General features: G+C 29.3%; 1 protein-coding gene and 2 non-coding genes across 3 annotated transcripts; all 3 read left to right on the forward strand.

Moving 5' to 3' along the window:
* Positions 1-7347: 7347 nt before the first annotated feature.
* LOC112725768 (small nucleolar RNA SNOR75) lies at positions 7348-7434 on the forward strand. Its single transcript, XR_003164853.1, has one exon. It is a non-coding gene; the product is annotated as a small nucleolar RNA SNOR75 (small nucleolar RNA).
* A 92-nt stretch (positions 7435-7526) lies between these two features.
* On the forward strand, positions 7527-7604 carry LOC112725737 (small nucleolar RNA Z105). Its single transcript, XR_003164824.1, has one exon. It is a non-coding gene; the product is annotated as a small nucleolar RNA Z105 (small nucleolar RNA).
* Positions 7605-12907: 5303 nt separating this feature from the next.
* LOC112721053 (uncharacterized) lies at positions 12908-16684 on the forward strand. The gene is made up of 2 exons (XM_025772133.1): positions 12908-15166; positions 16604-16684. The coding sequence occupies exons 1-2, from the start codon at positions 12908-12910 to the stop codon at positions 16682-16684; spliced, it is 2340 nt and encodes a 779-aa protein (XP_025627918.1).
* The last annotated feature ends 5480 nt before the right edge of the window (positions 16685-22164 follow it).

Here is a 22164-nt window from a genome sequence, read left to right on the forward strand (position 1 = left end):
TTTTCGCAATCAAACTTTTTCTGTTTTATTAAAATTTGAATCGTGTTTTAGATTCTAATTTTCTTCTCAATGTGAATCTTGATTTTATTAAGCATTTTCTCGTCTTTATTCTATTCAATCTATTTTTCTAACTTCTTGTTAATTTGTGTTGCAACAAATTGATGGTGCAATATTTTGTATTACTATTATTATTTTGTTAGTATTATTACAAATTAATTTGTTTTGCAACTAATTATATGAAGCTAGTATATATTATTATGGAAAAATTAAAATTCAATAAAGTAATGGAGTAACTTTTTGAGACAAAGTATTACTATGCAACTATTATTAAAAACTTATTATAAAAGCTAGGTAGCTCCGTCCTAAGGTTACAAAGGTAATTTGCTCATTACTACCTTGTGCTTAGTTTCTCCTCTAATATGATTTATATATCTCATGAATAAATATGACATGATGCCTTACTATGTATTTGCTGTTTTTATCATAGTTGTAAAAATTAGATCGGATTGATCGATTCGACCGAAAAATTAGTAAATCAAACTGTCAAATGGTCCGATCCAATTTTAAAACTATTTAAGGATAAGAATCAATCAAAATCGATTCAATTAAACTGTTTGAAACAAAATTCTAAAATTAATAAAAATGTGGTTTAAATTTAAGTCTTTTTTATAATTGTATGCTTTCTTGGCCACTAAATTATGTTCTTCTTTATTATTTTATATGCTAATGATTAATTATTTTAGATGTTATTTTAATTTTTTTATACTCACTTATATTTAAATTAATTATATTTTTTATTATCCATAGCTATTAATATAAATATTTTTAAATATGTATAAATAAAAAATATCAAATATTTTTATTAATTATAATATAATTATTTTTTATTTATATGATATTTATAAATATTATTTTTCAAAAAATACATATATTATATAACATTATAATAAATATAAACTAATTAGTTAGTTATTAAAATAAAAAATAGTTACTTTAATATAAAAATAAAATAAAAAATTTTTATTATGAAAAATACTAAAATTTTATATACTTATTTAATAATTATCAGATTATAATTTATTGATTATAATTTGTTAAAATTTGACTAATTTAAAAAAAATTAATGAATATATATATTTTAAATTTTAATTTTAAATTTTTAATTATTTTATATTTTTTATTTATGTAAAATTAATTTTATCAGTTTAACTAATACCAATTAAATCAATAAATTAATAAACTAATAATTTAATCGGTTCGATTACCTATTCGATTTTAACCACCATCATTTTTACTAATTGCATTAACCGATGATATTTCCTTGTTTTGTTTTTCTCATTGAGGATTTGTTACATTTTTGTACCGATATATAAGTTATATTGGTGATTTACTATCTTTCATATCTAAAGAGTTCTTATCCTCTACGATTCATATATCCAAATCCATTAGAAAATTTTTCTTGTGACATAATTAATGTAACATACTAACATCATCAGTGTTCAATGTTTTGTGCTTCCGTCAAGTATCTAAATGTGTGCAACTTCCTTGATACTAACATAGTTAAATTAATAAGCATTACTATCAATATGATCCTAATAATTTCATTTACCTCGATCGGCATTATATAAAATCTAAGACATGTCAAATTAATTTAGTCAAGGGGAATTGTCAATTTCTTATAACTCTAGCAACGGAAATAATTTACACAATGAATAGTACAAGTGTTTGATTGCTCCGACACGCCATAAAGTAGTCTCTGATTGCTTTAATTAAAGGTATACAGAATAAACCAAATTACTCTCAAATTATTTGATATGCAGAGACAAAAATTTGTTGATTGCATAACGGACCAGAAAATCTTTGTAGTGTTCTGTGAGTATCTATTAGTTCAAAAAGTTGTAAACTCGTGGGTCGTGGCAATCAATGCTCCTCTCTTTTAAGTCTTTAATATTTAATGGGTTTAGCTCATTTATATTCTAAGAACACAAGTTAAAATTGCTAGATTTGGTATTTTAATATGATCTTCCTTCAGCTTGTCTTCAATTCTCATAGCATTTTAAAGGCTTTTTTATTGAAATAAATAATCAAAAAACATTATTTCCCTAAATACGCATCCCTGAAAATTATTATCTAAATACGCAGCACCACCTCTTGATCATCAGCCACAAAATGGGTTTAGCATCCATTTCATAAATGCCATCCACGAAATGAAACCAAGACTCACATGAGAAGCATTGACCACCATTTCAATTCTGTCACCCACGAAATGGAGAACTGCACATCATTGGAGGCAGCAGCGAAATGGCGACATCAAGGGCGGCGCATGCGAAATGGAGCATCCCGCTCCTGACATATTCGAGTTGGTGTAGTTCTACCATTACCGTAGCATATTATATCATTTTAGGAAAATGCTAATTGTAGAACAAAATTTAGTGTTTGGTCAGTCTTTAATATTATTTAATTAAAACATATTCCTATTTTTTAGGATACACATTTATAATTAAAATTAATTTAAATTTTAAAAACTAAAATTTCTCTAACTTCCTACCTACTTCATAATTAGTTATTATTTTCTTTTTTTACGTTTTTTCTTTCGTCTGTTGTGCTACAATATTCTAATTTGTATCTGGAGAAAAAAAGAATTCAAAGTCAGTGCATTTAAAAAAAAATTAATCCCTTACTTATTGTACCTTTGATAAAATGCAGGATCTGTTTTACGATTTTGTAGTGATGAATGATCGAATACAATTATTTATACAAACTAAAATATTTTTAATTGTAATTTTTTTAATTGTAACACATCTAAAATTATTAAATTATACAAAAAATATTTTTAAAACACATCCAAAATCATAAATCTAAAATTATGAAGTTATATAGAAATTATTTTTAAAACACATCCAAAATCATAAATCTAAAATTTAAACTTAAACATTAAAAAATAATTGTAACACATCTAAAATTATAAAGTTATACAAAAAATATTTTTGAAACACTTCCAAAATATAGAAATTACACAGTAAATTTAAAATTTCAGTTTTATTTAGTTTGTATTTTGAATGTGTATTAATTTTAAAAAGATAGTAAATCTATTCATAATTTTTAGATGTGTTTATTTTAATTTTTTTAATTATTGTAATAAAAGGCTGAATATTGTGTCATTTTTAAAGGATACCTAGTTGAAAAAATATATTATTTTTAAAAAAAATATCTATTAACAAAAGTTTTATTTTTCTTCATTAAATTTTGCTTACTAAAATACTTCTTAATAAATTATCATTTTATTGATTAAATTGTATTTTTAAAAAAATTTAATAATTATATTATTTTTTTTCTAAAATATCCTTCTATAATGTTTTAATTATTAAATTATAATTTTACTAAAATACCCTTTAAATTTTTTTTTTATATTTTACTATTAACTTTTGATATCTATATATATTATTTTAACATTAAATAAAAAATTTTAATAAGATTATTTTTGAATATCAATATATATTAATTGTTATACATATTAATAATAATAAAAAAACTTTTATTTAATGTTAAAATAATATATATTGATATCGAAAATTAATAGTAAAATATAAAAATAATTATTAACAAAAATTTTAGTAAAATCATAATTTAATAATTAAAAAATTATTAAAAAATAGGTATTTTAAAAAAAATAATTTAATTATTAATTTTTTAAAAATATTTTATTATGAAGTCTGGTGATAAAAATATTTATGTGCAAGGGGGTAAAATGGTGAAACTAAATGGAATGGGAGTGAAAAAATAATTGCGTGGTGGGAGAAAAAGGACACTTGGCTCATGTCAGCTTTGGCTCCATTTCGCGGGTTGCAGGATTGAGATGGTGGTCAACACTTCTTATATCAGTTTTGGCTCCATTTCGTGGGTGGCATATATGAAATAGAGACTAAATTCATTTTGTGGGTGGTGACCAAGAAATGGTAGTGCGTATTTAAGTAATAATTTTCAGAGGTGCGTATTTAAAGAAATAATGTTTTTTGTTTATTTATTTCAATAAAAAAGCCGCATTTTAAATGTGCACTAAGCATGTTCTGTAACTTGATTCACTTTAAGCAACGATAAAGATTGAAGTAAAACTCAACAGGAAAGATATTTAGATTTGGTGACAAATTACAATGTTACTTGAAAATTAATGAAATTTTCTATTCAGTTATAATTATTTTATTTGTATATTTTTTTTATGTAAAAACAATTACTATAATATAATTAAAAGGTTTTTAAAGTTTTAGATAAAATAATAATAATAACTAAAAGTGAACAAAATGAAAAATTCTACAATTAGTTTTAGTGGCCATATAAATTTGTGAGAATAATGGTTGCTAAAAATGATAGGATTTGTAGCTATTAAAAAATTTTTTATCGACACTAAAATCTTTTAGCGATAAAAAGTAATACAACTCATGTTTAATTGTTGATAAAAGTGTTAGTATATATTGCCGCTAAAGACAATTTTTTTTACAACTCTGATAGAGAGACAATAGAAAATCTAAACAATGTAAACAATGAGCTGTAGATTTAGCCCAATACATGTAAAAAATAAAAAATACACCATAAATTATCTAAATAAAAAAATCTACTTAGTTATTAAAAAAATAACCATCCCAAACCTTAATTTACCAAAGCATTTCACTCTAATATCCTCTTCTTTCTCAACCGACTACCATCCTCACATTCATCAATAATTATCCAACTTCACCGTCGCTGCTTGACTTGCCACATGTTGCCACCGATGTCGCTCACCCCTAGTAAAAATAACCATCCACTTAAGTATAAAAATAATCATTTGTGTAACTAATAAAATGAACATCCAACATATTTTAATTATATATAACTAAACCCAATCCAATCAAAATAATCATTCACATCAAATGACCATCCTAAACTAGCCATTGAAATATAAGAAGAAGGAAATGAATAGACAAAAGAAGCAACCATGATCAAGCCCCCTTCACTCCACACCCTCCTCATTGGATATGAGACATTGTTAACCCTTGGACAGCTTGTGGGTGCACGTGCCACCTCCGTTACCGGAGTTGCTATGCAGCGTGCTCCTTTACTTTAGCATTGGCGGCGTCACTCATATTAGCTACAACTGTTGCTCTACAATCACCCTCATCACGCATAATTGCTAGCCTGCGTTGCTCACTTCCTTGGGCATCACTCCTCAGGAAGCCCATTATTTACGTGGTTATTGTGATGCTTCTGCTTCTTTTTCTACCTTCGTCCCTTCCCCTTTTTCTGATGTTCAAATTTCACTTAGAACTTAGCTAGCAACAATGCTCAATCATCAATTATAGTGTTTTTATGTGTAAGAGCAATGGAACTTACATAATATAGAGTTTGTCAGCCTTTGCTACGGAAGGAGGCTGCGGCCGCATCGGTGCGGCCGGCGGAGTACAGTGGCGCGACGTGAAGATCAGAGAACGATGACGGCGACGGTGAGATTAGAAATAATCGTATCTAATATGAATGCATTTAAATATTAATCCTAATTTTTCAAATTTTAAAATTTGAAATTAAATAATTAATTAATAATCTAATTTTTTATTTTAATTTTTTTAATTCATTGTTCACAATTATTTTTGTTTTTCTATATTTTTTTTTCTTTTTCTTTTTCGGTCTGCGCATAAATCGTAGCAAGACGGAATATATGGAATGTAAGTTCAGTCTGAAAAGGAAAAACCCTAATATAGAGGTGAAAATTGGAAAAAACATCCTACGAAAAGTTAAAAGTTTTAAGTATCTTGGGTGCATCATATAGGATAATGGAGAGATTGAACAGGATGTAAATCATAGGATCCAAGCAGGTTGGTCAAAATGGCGAAGTGCATTTGGTTTTATATGCGACAAAAAAATGTCTTTAAAACTTAAAGGTAAATTCTATTGCACCGGCTATGCTTTTTGGTACGGAGTGTTGGGCAGTCAAAAAGGAGCACGAACATAAGCGGATGAGTGTGGCAGAGATGAAGATGTTGAGATGGATGAATAGTCATATGCGATTGGATAAAATAAGAAACGAAGATATAAGGGAGAGAGTTGGAGTAGCATCAATTGTGAAAAAAGATGGTTGAATCACGTCTCAGGTGGTTTGGACATGTAAGAAGAAGACCGACAGAACACCCAGTCAGGAGGGTGGATGAGATGGACGATGGACAAATGGTGAAAGGCAAAGGAAGACTTGAAAAGACCATCCATGAGATAGTCAAACGAGATCTACACGTAAACAATTTCTCTCTAAACATGATACATAACAGAACATAACAGCATCATTTGATTCATGTAGCCGACCCCACCTGATGGGACAAGATTTTGTTGTTATTGTTATTCTTATTGTGCACTACCTCAACACCTCCGCATGTCATCGCCACTCCCTAGCACCCTTGCCTATACAAATGCCTCTGCCTCTATCTCACGCAGATCTGCCTTTTGCGGTGCCCATACCTCTATACCGTTGCCTCCGTCTCTCATACTCCGCCTTTGCCTCATTTGTGTAGATTGCCACGATCACCACTTCTCATTTCCTCACTCTTTTTTTTTTTTTTAAATATTTCATTTTCGATTTAGTTTTTTTTATACCAATTTGGCTATTTAGGTTGTTTTGATGTTTACTTTTGATATTAAGTAAAATTTCTTAGATTAATTTATCTGGCCGAATAAAATTAATTTGATTTGACTTTTTCATTTTTTTTGAAACCCACAAATATCGTGAGGATTTTAGTATTCGAGAGGTGACGGATACCCATTACCCATCATGATTATTACATGACGAGATGGAAAGAGTCTTGTTACAAGGGGATGGGGTCATGGGGAGTAACCCACTACCCATGTGGAACCGTAAAGAAATGGTTAGGGTAACCTTACTTTAAAGAGGGCGATCTATTGAATTTTTTTTGTTACATCACTGAAATTTCTTTTATGAGCCCAATTAGTTGCATTTTGTTTTATATTAGTTCTAGATGCTGACCCATTAATGTTGGAAGGTGAGGCCCAATAAACCCTAAATAATATGAGCTCACAGCCACCCTTACGACTCGCAAACCCTAAATAACAGGTGCTCACAGTCACTCTCATTTCTCTATAAATTGCAAAATGGAGAAGCCAATCTCAATTTTTATCGGCTCTGGAAGGGCGAAAACCCCAAATTCGGTTGATACGTTGAGATAGTTCTTCAATCTCTTTGTTCTCCCCTCCCTCCCATCGCCTTTTTCTTTTTCTTTTTCCGTCTATTTTTTTATTTGATTCTTTTTATTCTTTCTGAATATTATAGTTTTGTGCAAGTTTTGAACGAACACGATGAGTGTTGTGTGGTATTCTCAGTGATGATTAAATTATTGATGACGAGTCCGATATCCATTCTTAACAAAGCTGACGACAAATCGAGGCATTTGTCTGAGAGGATTCCACTCTTCCATTTCCTTCTGTTTTTGCATTTTCTTTTTTTCCTTTCATTTCTTTTTTCTTTTTTGAATACTTTTTTTCGTATTTCTTTTCCGGCATGATGAGGAATATGTTTATTGTCATCTTATGATTATTCATGTGATGAAAGATAATCCTCCTACTCATTCTGAATGCCATTTTATTTTAATATCATTTTTATTGGATAATATCTTTCTATGAACGCTTCAATTAAGATTCTGTGATGTTTTAGTTTCTTAGTACTTTAGAAACCTTTTTTATTATAAGTTTATAACACGTTGATTTATATCAATATATTGTTCTGTATCAAATTATTCCGTATTTAATCCTTTAATTAATAGTTTTATTAAAAGAAGAGTGTAATTATCCTCTATAAATGATTGAAAAAGTTACCATCTTGTATGATTTTAACAATATGAAAAAATATTATTTTTTTTCCTTTTGGTTTAATATAAATACCATTTGGTCATATGTAAGTATAATACTTGAGTTAATTGCTTCCAAAATCACTTATATAAATAATGTTATTATATTTTTCAATTTTTTAAATTTACTAATACTCATAAAATAAAGGACTATTTCTCGATTCTCATAAAACTTATTATTTAGAACACAGCATAATACACAAAGCATCTGTAGTTTTATATAGACTAAATTTAATAAAATAATTTTTTTTCTTAACAACTAAGATTACATAGGTGATGATTATGAATATAATTATTAAAATCTATCCATTCAATATAATTAAATTTATAGAATCAAATCACAAAATAAAAAAATTAGTAATAGAAAACTAAATTTAAATATTCAATAGGAATAATATATTTAGATTTATATATTTTATTAATCTATGAATTTATTAAATTTTAAATTTATTTGAAATCTTTTATAAAGATTTTCAAATTATATAAATTCTCAAATTATATATAGATTTAATTATATATTTATATCTTTAAATTAATTAAATTTATATAAAATAAAATTTTTTAATTTATATACAGAATGAATTGTAAAAAGTAATTATTAATTTGATATCTCTATTGAATTTTTATTTTATTTGAAATAATTAAAAGAATATTCCAATTACTAACTGAAAGAAAGAGAAAGAATTGATCTTTCGAGTATTACAAATTGTATAAAAAAAGATTATAGAAGGTGGTTTAAAAAAAATATAGATAGATGGTATTTATTTATATTAAATTGCGAATATAGAAATAATACAATTATTTTAGATTTTACAAAATCTGGATATCCAATATAGATGAAATAAAGTAAATAAAATGGGTGAAAATATTTTTCAATAGTGAAATATATTTCTAATAAATTCTACCATTCTGACATAATTCTAAAAAAAATATCTTAATGCGATTCTAAAGAAGGAAGTGGCTCAACTTTTTAGTGTTTTTTTATTTCTTACGTGTTTATACTATTTAGGCCAAACACTCCTTTGCCCTTTGTTATTAAAAAGTAACGTTCAAAAAGTAAAGAAAGGAAATTGAAAAATACAATTAATGTTAGAAAGAATTTCAAAAATAACAGAACTGGAAAAAAAAAAGATATCTTCAGAAATCTATACTTCTTATCTTTTTGCAAAGAAGGGTAAGAATTCAAAAAAAGATATCAGTATCAAAGAAATCCCTTGTAATGATTTTTTTTAGATTTGTTTTTATGTTTCACAATATACCATAACAATATACTTTCCCGATATATAAATTCTTCTTAGCCAAATACAATATACCATAACAATATACTCTCCCGATATATAAATTCTTCTTAGCCAATATACTCTCCCGATATATAAATTCTTCTTAGCCAAATTGTTGCACAACTTGCTGTTATATATTTACTTTTGTTGTAGAAAGAGCAACTATTGATTGTTTTCTTTTTAAATCATGAAATTACACCAGAACCAAGATGAAATATAAACCCAATCACTATCAGTGTAACTGACAAGATTCACTTCATTAATATTTTCATAATAAATACCATCATTTAAAGTACTTTTGATATATTGAAGAATTTGTTTTGCCGTTTGTAAATGGTTGGTACAAGGTTCCTCCATGAATTTGCTAAGCAAACCAACTCCAAACACAATATTTGATCTAGTTGCAGTTAAGTACCTCAGACTTTCAATTGAGTTTTTGTAATATGTAGAATTTACTATTCTTTCTTTATTTTCTCTCAACAATTTGAACTTCTCTTCGACCGGAGTAGAAATTGGTTTTCAGTGTTCCATTTGAAATTTCTTCAATATATCATTTGCATATTTCCTTTGAGAAATGAAAATTTTATCATCTTTTTGAAAAACTTCGATGCCAAAAAAATAAAACATCAAGTCCATATCTGTCATTTCAAAGTGTTTTATCATAGCCTCCCTGAATTCTGTAATTATCTTCAAATTTTTGCCAGTAAAGATGAAATCGTCAACTTAAAGACACACGATCAAGATAAAATATCTCCAGGTTCAACGAACTTGATATAAAGAGTATGTTCAAATGGACATATTTTGAAACCATTCTGAGTGAAATAAGAATCAATCTTATTGTACCACACTCTTGGTGCTTGCTTTAACCCATACAAAGCTTTCTTCAATTTGTAAACTTTATCTTCTTCTTCAAGAACTTTACATTCTGCAGGTTGCTCAATGTACACTTTCTCTTCTGACTTTTGTTTGTATTCCTTAGCAACTAATCTTGCTTTAAAACGATCAACTTCACCGTTGGATTTGTACTTAGTTTTGTAAACCCACTTTATTCCAATCTACTTCTTTTGTGCTGGTAAATCTGTCAGCTCCCATGTGTTATTCTTCTCAATGGCATGAATCTCTTCATCCATTGCTTTCTTCCAATTGTTGTCATTAGAGGCTTCTTCAAAGTTCAATGGCTTACAATATGAAAATAGAGCAAATATTATGATTTCTTCATTAGACGAATCGTTGTCATTGCCAACTTCATAATATGCTAATCTAGCAGGTAGTCTCCGCTCTCTTTGAGGTCTTCTAGATGATTCTGATGGTTGGGTTGTACCCGGTTATCTTTCTTCTTCATTATCACATGTATTTGAAATTACAATCGATTGCTTTTTTGTCTTTATGTCCTAGTCCCACATGGCTTTCTCATCAAATGTCACGTCTCTACTGATGATTACTTTTTTTGTTTTTGAATTGTACAACTTGTATGCTTGAGTCTATGCTATAGCCGATAAAGATATACTTTTCGCCTTTGTCATCTAACTTCTTTCTTAATTGATATGGTACGTGGGGATAAGCTATACACCCAAAGACTCTGAAATGATGGATGGAAGGACGCTTTCCACTCCAAGCTTCCTCTAGAGTTTTATCTCGAACACTCTTTGTTGGACACCTGTTTAAAATATGAACTGCCGTTGCGACTGCTTTTGCCCAAAACTCTTTCGGCATTTGTTTTGACTTGAGCATGCATCTGACCATATCCATGATGGTTCTATTCTTTCTTTCAGAAATTCCATTTTGTTGAGGAGTATATCTAGTTGTTAGTTGATGTTGAATTCTGTGTTGCTTAAAGTAATCTGAACACGCAAGATATTCTGTTTCTCTGTTTGTTCTGAAAATTTTGATTTTACAGCCACTTTGTTTTTCGACAAACGGCTTGAATGTCTTGAAGGTATCACATGCTTCTGATTTTTGTTTCAGAAAGTATACCCATATATATCTACTAAAATCATCAGTAAAAGTGATAAAATACCTGCTACCACTATTGCTTGAAACTTCAACAGAACAGATATCTGAATGCATAATTTCAAGTAATCTTTTGGCTCTTTATGACTTTCCTGTAGGAAATGGATCACTGTGCTTCTTTTCCAATTGACAAATCTTACAAACACAATTAGGAATATGAACACGTGGTAGTCCAGAAACAAGTCTTTTTCTTGACAGGTAGTTTATGCCAGAAAAATAAAAATGCCCAAACCACATGTGCCACAACCAATTATCATCAAGTATCACAGAACTCAAGCAAGAGGGATTAACATGTTGAACTTTTAACGAAAATATTATGTTTTAAGTCATCTTTGCTTTATCTATGAACCTTCCGTTGTTGTCAAACACAGTGCAGTATCCACGATAAGTTATCATCTTATATTCCTTCTCAGATAATTGCCATATACTTAGTAAATTGTAATCAAATTCAGGAGCATAGAAAATATCAGAAATATAACTCAGAGAACCATCGTTCAATCTAATTGGTATGTGCCTTTTTCCTTCAATAGGGATCTTTATACTATTACCAAAATTCAATAATAGTTTAACTGAATCATCTAATGAAGAAAACAACTCCTTTCTACCAGATATATGATTACTACATGCATTATCCAAATACCATATATTTTTATTTTCAGTACATGAATTACTTGTAAAAAATAAAGTCTGAGTACTCGGATTATCATCAGTATTTTGAATCTACAATCTGCTGCTTTGTGTCCATACTTTCCACAATAAAAGCAGTTGAAATTGGCTCTTTCTTGATAAAAATGGTCTCGACCTCTTCCTCGGTTGATAGGCCTGAAATTCGTTCCACCTCTTCATTGATTAGGTGGTATAAAATTATTATAACTTCCTTGGTTATAATTGCCACGACCTCTACCTTTGAAACTTCCTCTACCTCTATTTTGAAGATTGAAATCACGACATCGTCCTTCTTGTGTGTAGCTTGATTTTGCAACATTGTTTAAATTCATCCGACTTTTCAGGACTTCTTCGGTTGATTTTTCTAACTTCTCCAATGTCCTGCTGATGTGGCTTTCTATGTTTCTTTGAAACTCTACAATCGTCATGGTATCCATATCGTGGGACTCTAGTATCATAGTCAGGGACGGATACATGGGGGCAAGTGGAGGCCTGGGCCCCCCTGCTTTTTACAAAAAAAAAAATTAGTAGTAAAATTTAAGAAGCCCAATCCATAAAATATAATAATTTTTAAAATTTTTTTAAAAACCTAAATTGACTAAACAAAAACAGTGAAAACACTATTCTTCTTTTATTCCTTTTGGTTTTGACGCTTAGCATTCCTTTTGAATTGAAGCCATAGTGACGACTGACGCGCGATGCCCTCTAGTCCTCTACTCCACTCAGTTAGTGACTACTATCTCACAAGGTACATTTTATTATATATTTTAAATTTTAAATTTGTTATTATATATCTTAAATAATTACTATGCAGATTTATTGTTCTTGTTGATATATCTGAATATCTCTATGACTCTATGTACTGTACTACGGTGTGATTGTGTATATTATTAATTTGTCTAGTAGTTTTTTTATTTTTTATTTTTAGTAAAATTGATAGTGATTTAGTAAAAAAAATATTATTAATTTTTTATTGATGTTTAATTAATAAAAAATATTTAGACTTTATTTATTTATATGAGTATATAATTATTTGAATTTTTTTCAGGTAAAAAGAAACTAGAACATTTTATGATGAAAAAGCAAAGTAAAATTGATGCAATTTTTAAGAGAAAAGCTGCTGATAATGTTGGAGTTCAAACAAGTCAACCCTCTAATCTTATTTCACAAGAAGTTCAAGTAAGTGAACTCTCTAATCTTACTCAAAATGCACATCAACATGAATCCAAAGTTCCAAGATTAGAAAGAGATGTTGATATCTCTTTACTAGAAAGGGATCCAGGAAAGCGACGTCCAATTTGGCAGTATAATGTCAATGAACATGATAAGATTCGTAGAGCATACATAATAGCTGGGCCATACCAACCAACAAATATTAGTTATCCAGCTTCTGGTAATAACAATCACCGTCGATATTTTCAATCTTCTTGGTTTAAGAAATTTTCAAGTTGGTTAGAATATTCACCAGAAAAAGATGCTGCTTATTGTTTGCCTTGCTACTTGTTTAGTAAACATTATGGTGCTCGCAATGATGGAAAAAATGCATTTTCAGAGTTAGGATTTAGTAATTGGAAGAAAGTAAACAATGGAGTGAATTGTGCATTTGTATGTCACGAGGGTTCTATTCCTAATTCTCCCCATAATTTATGTGTGAAATCTTGTGATGATTTAATGGCTCATTCTAAGCATATAGACAAAGTTCTTGATAGGCATAGTGATGAAACTATTGCAAATAATCGCTTAAGGTTGAAGACATCTATTGATGCTATTCGATGGCTTGCATTTCAAGCATGTGCATTTAGAGGCGACGATGAAAGTCCTGGATCTTTGAATAGAGGAAATTTTATTGAGTTAATTAAGCTTTTAGCTTCATGCAATCAGAATGTTAATAATGTTGTCCTTGAAAATGCTCTTGGAAATGCTCAATATATATCTCCCGGTGTTCAAAAAGATATATTGCATATCTTTGCTAGAAAAGTGCGTGCAACAATTCGAGAAGAAATTGGTGATTCTAAATTTTGTATAATTATTGATGAAGCAAGAGATGAGTCAAAGCGAGAACAAATGTCTGTGGTTTTGAGATTTGTAGACAAGCACGGTTGTGTTCAAGAAAGATTTTTTGATCTTATACATGTTTCTGATACGTGTTCTTTGACATTGAAAACAGAAATTTCATCAGTTCTTTCTCGTCATAATCTTGATGTTCAAAATCTTAGGGGGCAAGGGTATGATGGAGCTAGTAATATGCGTGGTGAATGGAATGGATTGCAAGCTCTATTTTTGAAAGATTGCCCTTTTGCTTATTACATTCATTGTCTTGCTCATCGATTACAATTAGCACTTGTTTCTGCAGCCAAAGAAGTTTGTTATGTTCATCAATTCTTTTCAAAACTTACCCTAATTGTGAATGTTGTGACTGTTTCTCCTAAACGTCATGATCAGTTAAGGGTTGCTCAAGCAAATAATGTTGCAAACTTAATTGCCAATGATCAAATTGTGACAGGTAGTGGACTTAATCAAATTGGTACTTTGCAAAGAGCTGGAGATACTAGATGGGGGTCTCATTTGAATTCTGTACGTAGCTTGCTATGCATGTTTGATGCTACTTGTGAAGTTCTTGAAAAAAGCAGTAAAGAAGGTAATTTCTCCACTCGTGGTGATGCTAGTGCTGCTTATGATGCTATCACATCCTTTGAATTTGTCTTTGTTTTGCATTTGATGAGAAATATTTTGGAAGTTAGTCATGATCTTTGTCAAGCTTTGCAACGAAAAAATCAAGACATATTGAATGCTTTAACTCTGGTTTCTACTACCAAGACTTTAATCCAACGAATGAGAGAATCAAGTTGGGAAGCTTTCACAAAAGAAGTTATATTATTTTGTGAGAAACATGAAGTTGAAGTTCCTGATATGAATGCAATGCATATTCCTAGAAGAGGCCGAACTCGCAAAATTGTTGACCGAATTTCAGTGGAGCATCATTACCGTGTTAATTTATTTCTGGCTGTAATTGATACACAGTTGCAAGAGATTAATGGAAGATTCAATGATAATATGGTGGAATTGCTTACTTTAAGTTCAACTTTAGATCCCAGAGAAAATTATAAGCTCTTCAGTGTCAACAAAGTATGTGAATTAGTAGAACGGTTTTATCCAGGCGACTTCAGTGACCAAGAGAAATTTCACATTAGAATGCAAGCTCAACATTATAAACTTGATGTTCCTAATCATATTGAGTTAACTAACTTGTGCACAATTTCGGAGTTATGTCAAGGATTAACGAAGACAGGAAAGTCTTTAACATATCCTTTGATTGATCGTTTGATTCGCTTGGTATTAACTCTCCCTGTTTCAACTGCTACAACTGAGAGATCTTTTTCAGCTATGAATATTGTGAAGAATAGACTCAGAAACAAAATGGAAGATGAATTTCGTGCTAATTGTCTTTTGATTTATATTGAGAAGAAGATTGCTGAAAGATTTGACACCGATTCTATTATCGATGAATTTTATGATATGAAGAATCGACGTGTACCACTTCGTTAGTAAAAAGTATACATATTTTTTTGTACTTTAAATATATTCTCTATCGGTATATTTTTGTAATGCATCTTACATTATAATTTATTTATATATATTTTTAATATTATATATATTATTGGCCCCCATGACAACATTTCTGGATCCGTCCCTGATCATAGTCATTACATGATCATACTTCATCAGCATGGTGCGAAGAATTTTCTCTACCACTTTGCTATCGGACATATCTTCTCCATAGATTCTCATCTTATTGACAAGATCTGTAACACGAGCAAAATATTGCTCAACAGTTTCTGAGCTAGACATCTCGTACCATTCATATTCTCTTCCGAAAGACTGTAATTTTGCTTTCTGAGCTATTTCAATGCCTTTATATGACAGCTTCAACGTGTTCCATGCCTCTTTTGTACTTTTGGCATTTGCTATTTTGTCAAACATCGTATAATCTACACTTTGATGAATTTGAGATAGCGTCGATTGATCTCTCCTCTGTTGGGCAGCATCTGCTCCTTCTTGCAAATCCGATTCAATGAAATTCTACAGGTTCTGGACTTTCAAATGGGTAGACATCAAAGTCTCTCAATAACTATAATCAAGTTTTTCATCTAACTTGGGACTGAACCACACAATATTAAAAATATTTGCTATACTGACTCTATGAATAAACAACTATGTGAGAACTCTCTCACACCTCACAAACTCTCAAATACCAAACACTAGATTAATCAGCTCTGATACCAAATATTAGTATAATACCCACACTTAATTGCTCCAGAATCACTCACTCACATAAATAATGCTATCATATTTTTCTTCTCTCAAACTAACTAACAATCATAAAACAAAAGAGGTGCTCTCAATTCTCATAACACAATTTTATTATTTGGAATACGCATAATACACAAAGCATGTATAGCTTTATATAGACTAAAATTCATAATAAAATAATAATTTCTTTTTCTTAACAACTAAGACTACATTGATGATGATCATGAATCTTGTAGAGCTTGCATGTTTTGTTATCATTCTTTTAATAATCAAATACCTCTCTTGAATATTTTTGATAATTCTTTAAATTTTTAACATCTTCTAGTAAATAGATGATTATTGTTTTTAATTCAAACTTTGTTTCTTCAATTTTTTAACCATGTTTCATGAAGATTCTAATCCATACAAATTGATTTAAAATTTTTAATAAATATCATATATTGTAATGTACTATTGAAGTTTCGTGCAGTGATATGTTATTCCAATTCATCAATTGGTGCGGTTTTGAATGATGGTTATGAGTATGTTCAACATGATTAACCATTTGCTTTAGGCACATGTTAATAATACTATAAAAGAACATATTTTTATTAAAAATTATTAAAATTATATATTTTTTATATTTTTAGTATATGAAAAATTTAAAATATTTTTTTGACATTTTTCGTATATGAAAAATTAAAAAAATGTTATTATTATATTTTAAAAATATGTCTTGATAGTTTAAATTAGTGAAATTCAAAATTTCAGATATTTATAATAATTTATTAAAATAGGCTAAAAATTTAGATATGGAAGTGGGATGATTAATATACTTTAATATTGTAATTTTTTGTGTTTTTTAAAATTATGGAAGGTACACAAATTGGACCCTTCGATTTGTGTTTAAAAAATTAAAAAATTTTGGGTACACAAATCGGAGGGTTCGAGTACAAAAATCAGACGGTTCGATTTTTGTACTTGAAAATCAGACGGTCCGATTTCTGTGCCTCTTAAAAATCGGACAATTCGATTTCTATGCCTCTTAAAAATCGAACAATTGGATTTCTACTCCCTAAATTAACTCATTCCACATTTTAGAAAAATATCTAAACAATTTATAATTTAAAAAAATACCATTATTAATCTAATATTAAAAATAAAAATATGACTAAAATACTCTAAAATCTTTCTTAAGATCGATTTAAGCATGATGGATAAAAAGTAAATTAGTCATTTCTATTTAAGTCCAACCAAGAAAAAGCAAAGTCACACTTAGAGGATATAACTAATGCAATTTAAAATTGATTAGTACAATTCAGGGTGGCTTGGCAAAGCGAATTGAGAATAGATTATGATTAAGGAAGTCAATGGGTCTTTACTCTTTTTTTTTTGTTATTGGTCTGTGATTATTTTTTTTCTTATGGGGGAGATGGATATTTGTGAATATTATTGATATTAAATTTTATTTTTTTAAAAATATTAATATAATTATAATAAAATATAATTTAATTAAATGTATTAAATTAAAGAGCAAATATTTACTGTCTGTTATGTATTAATTTTTTATGTGTTGCGTTGGTAATTCCAAATGTTCGCGTTGGTAAGTGGGTGAATTATCTGCTATGTGCGGTGTTGTTATACTTGTTCAGTTGTTTCCATTGGAGAATATAAAAAAAGAGGTTGTTCCCATTGGAGAATATTAAAAAAGAAAAATTGTCATGAGAGAAGAAAATAAGTGAAAAAGAATTGGAATTTGATTTGAATCTTTGTGTCGAAAAATTATTACATAAGGAAGCGTTTGTTTAGTGTATGTGTCTCTGACCAAGATATAGATACGGTAGAACGTGTCACTTGTTTGGTTTATGAGACATAAAAATGAAAGAGACACAGATATCTATAAACATACACAATATACATGTTCTTTATGTCTCACTAAAATAATGAGACATGAAATTGAAATCATAAACACAGATCTGAATTTTTTCTTTTAGATTATTTATTTTCATTGATTTTTCAAAATTCTAAATATCTTTTTCTCCTTTTATAAACCCTAATCAATTCTCACTTCTTCTTTTCTGTTTCTGAAACTTCGTGCATTCTTCATTGTGTGTATGTGTTGGTTGATTTTGTGAAACTTTTTATTATTTTATGACAATTTTCTTCTCTTTTTTTACAAATTTTAACTAGTTATAATCTCTTCTCTTTTGTTTCTGGCTTTTTGTAGCTTTGTGTCTTTTTCATTTGTGTGTGTTGCTTGATTTTGTGAAACTTTTTATTATTTTATCACAATCTTTCTTCTTTATCTGTGCTAGAAAACTCAACTCAAGGTTTGATGATAATAAATAGAAAGAGAAGGTGAGAGTATTATGTTTCAATTTGAATTAGTTTGATGATAGAAAAATATAGGTTTGAGTCCATTTGAGAGCTTCTTGTACTTGTTCTCAATTCTGAACTTGCTCTGATAATGGAGTTTTGTGTATCTTCACTTGATGACCATCTACGAAGGAGAAGAGCAATTAAAGAGAAGGAAATTTTTTGAAGGTAGGGATAAGTGACGAGAAACTCTAAAGAGAAGAGTTCTCATTTCAGTTTTTTTTTAATATTAATTACTTTTTAATTTATGAGGATAAAATAGTCATTTTAGTTATATAGTGTTCTTGTATTTTGCAACCAAACATAATATTAGACACTACACTAGTGTCATGTCTATTATTTCCAAATACTATACACAAACACAAATATTTTATGTCTTTGTTTCAAGTGTATATATTTTAATGTCTATGTCTCAATCATATACAAACCAAACGGAACCTAACATCAAGAAAACCTACATATATGCATATTCTTTCTTTTAGTTGGAAAAAATTATGTCTAAAAGTCACACGTCAATGAAGATGAATAAAGATCTAATTCGATCCCTGTTCAATTTTACTAAGTACAAGGCTCCTCTTGTTAAAAAAAAAGAGACACTTTGGTCTTTAATTTTTTTTTTATTTTAGGACAATACGACTCTTATCTTAAAAAATTCATTAAATAATAACAAAAATTAGTTTTGTGAAAGTTTTATTTGTAATTTGTGGGGGATTTAAACTCCCACAGAATTTTTTCAAAAATATAACCAATAATGACTATTATTACCATCAGTGTCTTCATTTTTATCATTATCACTTCTACCTCTATTATTTTTATTATGTAACCATACTTTATTACCATGGTTATCTTCTCTATATCATCATCATCAATATAAATATCTTCAACATTAATGTTATCTTATTTCATTTCTTGTTCTATGCTATTTTTTTCCTTTAAAAATTTTTCGTACAACAATTACATATTTTTTCTTCGACATTATTTTCAACAATGGACTTTCTCCATTTAACCACCATTGGTGAAGAAATTTTTCAAAAATAAACTTATTAATAGTTTGTGGGAGTAAAACTCCCAACAAATTACAAATGAAACACCTACAAACTAATTTTCATTATTAGTTAACAGATTTTTTAATAGGTTAAATTACACAGTTGGTCCCTACACTTTCAGTAAAATTATAAATTGGTCCTTACACTTTAAAAGTTTATAATTGGGTTCCTAAAGAAAATTAAAATTTACAATTTAGTCACTGCCGTTCAAAGAATGTTTGATTTAAAAGAATATTCTTAGCATATTCTCTATTTTAAACATGTGAACTACACATGTTTGACAATATGGACCAATTTGTAATTTTAGTGAAAGTATGGGATTAAATGTGTAATTTAACCATTTGAAAATGACCAAAAACTCTCTAGACTATCTGAACCCACCCCGCCCCTCCCCAACTCTCTCACTCTCACTTTCTCATTTTCCAAAACGACACCCCAACCCCAGTGCTCTTTGTCTCTCACCTTGGTTCACCGTCGCCACGCTAGATCCACCGTATTTGTGCTCACGAATTGGGTCTCGTCTCCTTCTTCCATCTCGCCTCTCTCATCCGACGACTTTTTCTTTTCTTCCAATCCCAATACTGAACACCGATAAATGGAAGGGAACAATTTCAATCCCAAACATGCTCAAAACGAACAATTCAATGTCTAAGAAAAATAGCAACAAATCAACATAAAAATAGCAACTCATTAGTGAATCCAGTGCGGCGACGGAGGCGAGAGGCACAGCGATGGTGAGTCGAGGTGAGAGACAGAGAGCGCTAGAGTTGGGGTGCCATTTTGAAAAGTGAGAGTGAGAGAGTTGGGGAGGGGCCGGTGGGTTTAGATAGCCTATGGAGTTTTTGGTCATTTTTAAATGGTTAAATTACATAGTTGGTCTCCATAATTTTATTAAAATTACAAATTGGTCCTTATTGTCAAACATGTGCAGCTCAAATGTTTAAAATAGAGAATATGTTGAAAATATTCTATTAAATCAAACACTTTTTGAACTTCAGGGACTAAATTATAAATTTTAATTCTCTTTAGGGATCCAATTACAAACTTTTAAAGTGTAAGGACCAATTTACAATTTCAGTAAAAGTACAGAGACCAACTGTGTAATTTAACATTTTTTAATAAAAAGACCGTATTATCCTAAAATAAAAAAGTTAAAGGCCTAAGTATCCCTTTTTTTTTTTGGAACAAAAGACACCTTGTTTTTGGTGAAAATGGACAAGGGACGGATTAGGTCTTCCATAAATAGTGAATGGGTTTACCTTTAAAGTGATGCGTGCATGGCAGCACTTGCCAAATGGACCGCACATTATAGGAGACCGTTACAGATGGTTATTTCTTTTCCATTTTTGATATGTTTGATTACTAGTATTAATGAGGTATTTATATTAGTAGCGTGATTAGACTGGACATGATTTGTATGTTACTGGACCATGGATTGTAGACTTCCTAGTTGATTTTTAAGGTGGTTGAATTTGGAGACCAAGTAATTTTGTGATGCGGTTTGTATGTGGTGTGACTTTAAAGTGACACGTGTATAGCAGCACTTGCCAAGAGAACTGCGTATAATAGGAGACCGTTATGGATGATTATTTTTTTGTTGTTTTTAATATGTTTGATTAATAGTATTAATGAGGGGTTTATATTAGTGGCATGATTGGACTGGACATGATTTATATGTTACTGGGCTATGAATTGTAGACCAGACTAGTTAATTGTTAAGGTTGTTGAATTTGGAGACCAAGTAATTTTGCCTAATTTCCGTCAGAAAGAGAAATGAGTTTGTTGTTGGAAAAAGGACATTGTGTGCTCTTCAAAGGCAGCTGAAGATAATGAAAATAGGAACCCAACCAATTTTAATATACATAATCAACATTTATAACTAACTTCCATATAACATAACAATTACCCCTATTTATCCATTAAATTGCAACAAATTGTAATTATAGTACATAATTAAATCTTTTAGAAGTTTTTTTCTTTATCTCACACTTCCTGTTTTTCTGTATCCATTCCTTTAATACAATAACATAATTCTACTTCCATCTTTGGTTAAAATTAAAACAATATTTAAAATAATTTATTTTTGTTCTCATCATCAAAAAGCACATGTAAAAATGATTTATTTTCTCTTTTATATTTTTGGATATTAAAATGAACCTAAATTCTTTGACAACACTTTTTCTTTCATAAGGCCTAATTCTAAGTCTGTACAACTACCCATTGCACATGCAATTTCAAGGTGAGTGGCATGTAATTTCAACTAATAAGAACAATTGAGTTTACTTAGATAAATGGAGAAAGATGGCATATGATTTTTTTGGTTATATGATTTTTTTGGTCTATCTGATACATAATTTTTTGGAAAATTTGTATGTTTTGACTCTAGTGAATATACTGTATATCTACTGATAATGTAAGGGTAGAGTTTTCGTTTTTGGATCATGGAGGATAGAGTTTGGAATAGTATGTTGAGTGATAATGATATTTGAATTGGTTGATGTATTTTGAGTGATAATGATATTTGAATTGGCTAATGCCACTAGCCTTATTTTTGCTTGAACCTTAAACTTATAAAAAAACTATCCAGTGCACCTTTCACCAAAAAAAAAAAAAAACGAA

The sequence above is a fragment of the Arachis hypogaea genome, chromosome 11 (genome assembly GCF_003086295.3).
Source record: "Arachis hypogaea cultivar Tifrunner chromosome 11, arahy.Tifrunner.gnm2.J5K5, whole genome shotgun sequence".
NCBI classification, from domain to species: Eukaryota; Viridiplantae; Streptophyta; class Magnoliopsida; order Fabales; family Fabaceae; genus Arachis; species Arachis hypogaea.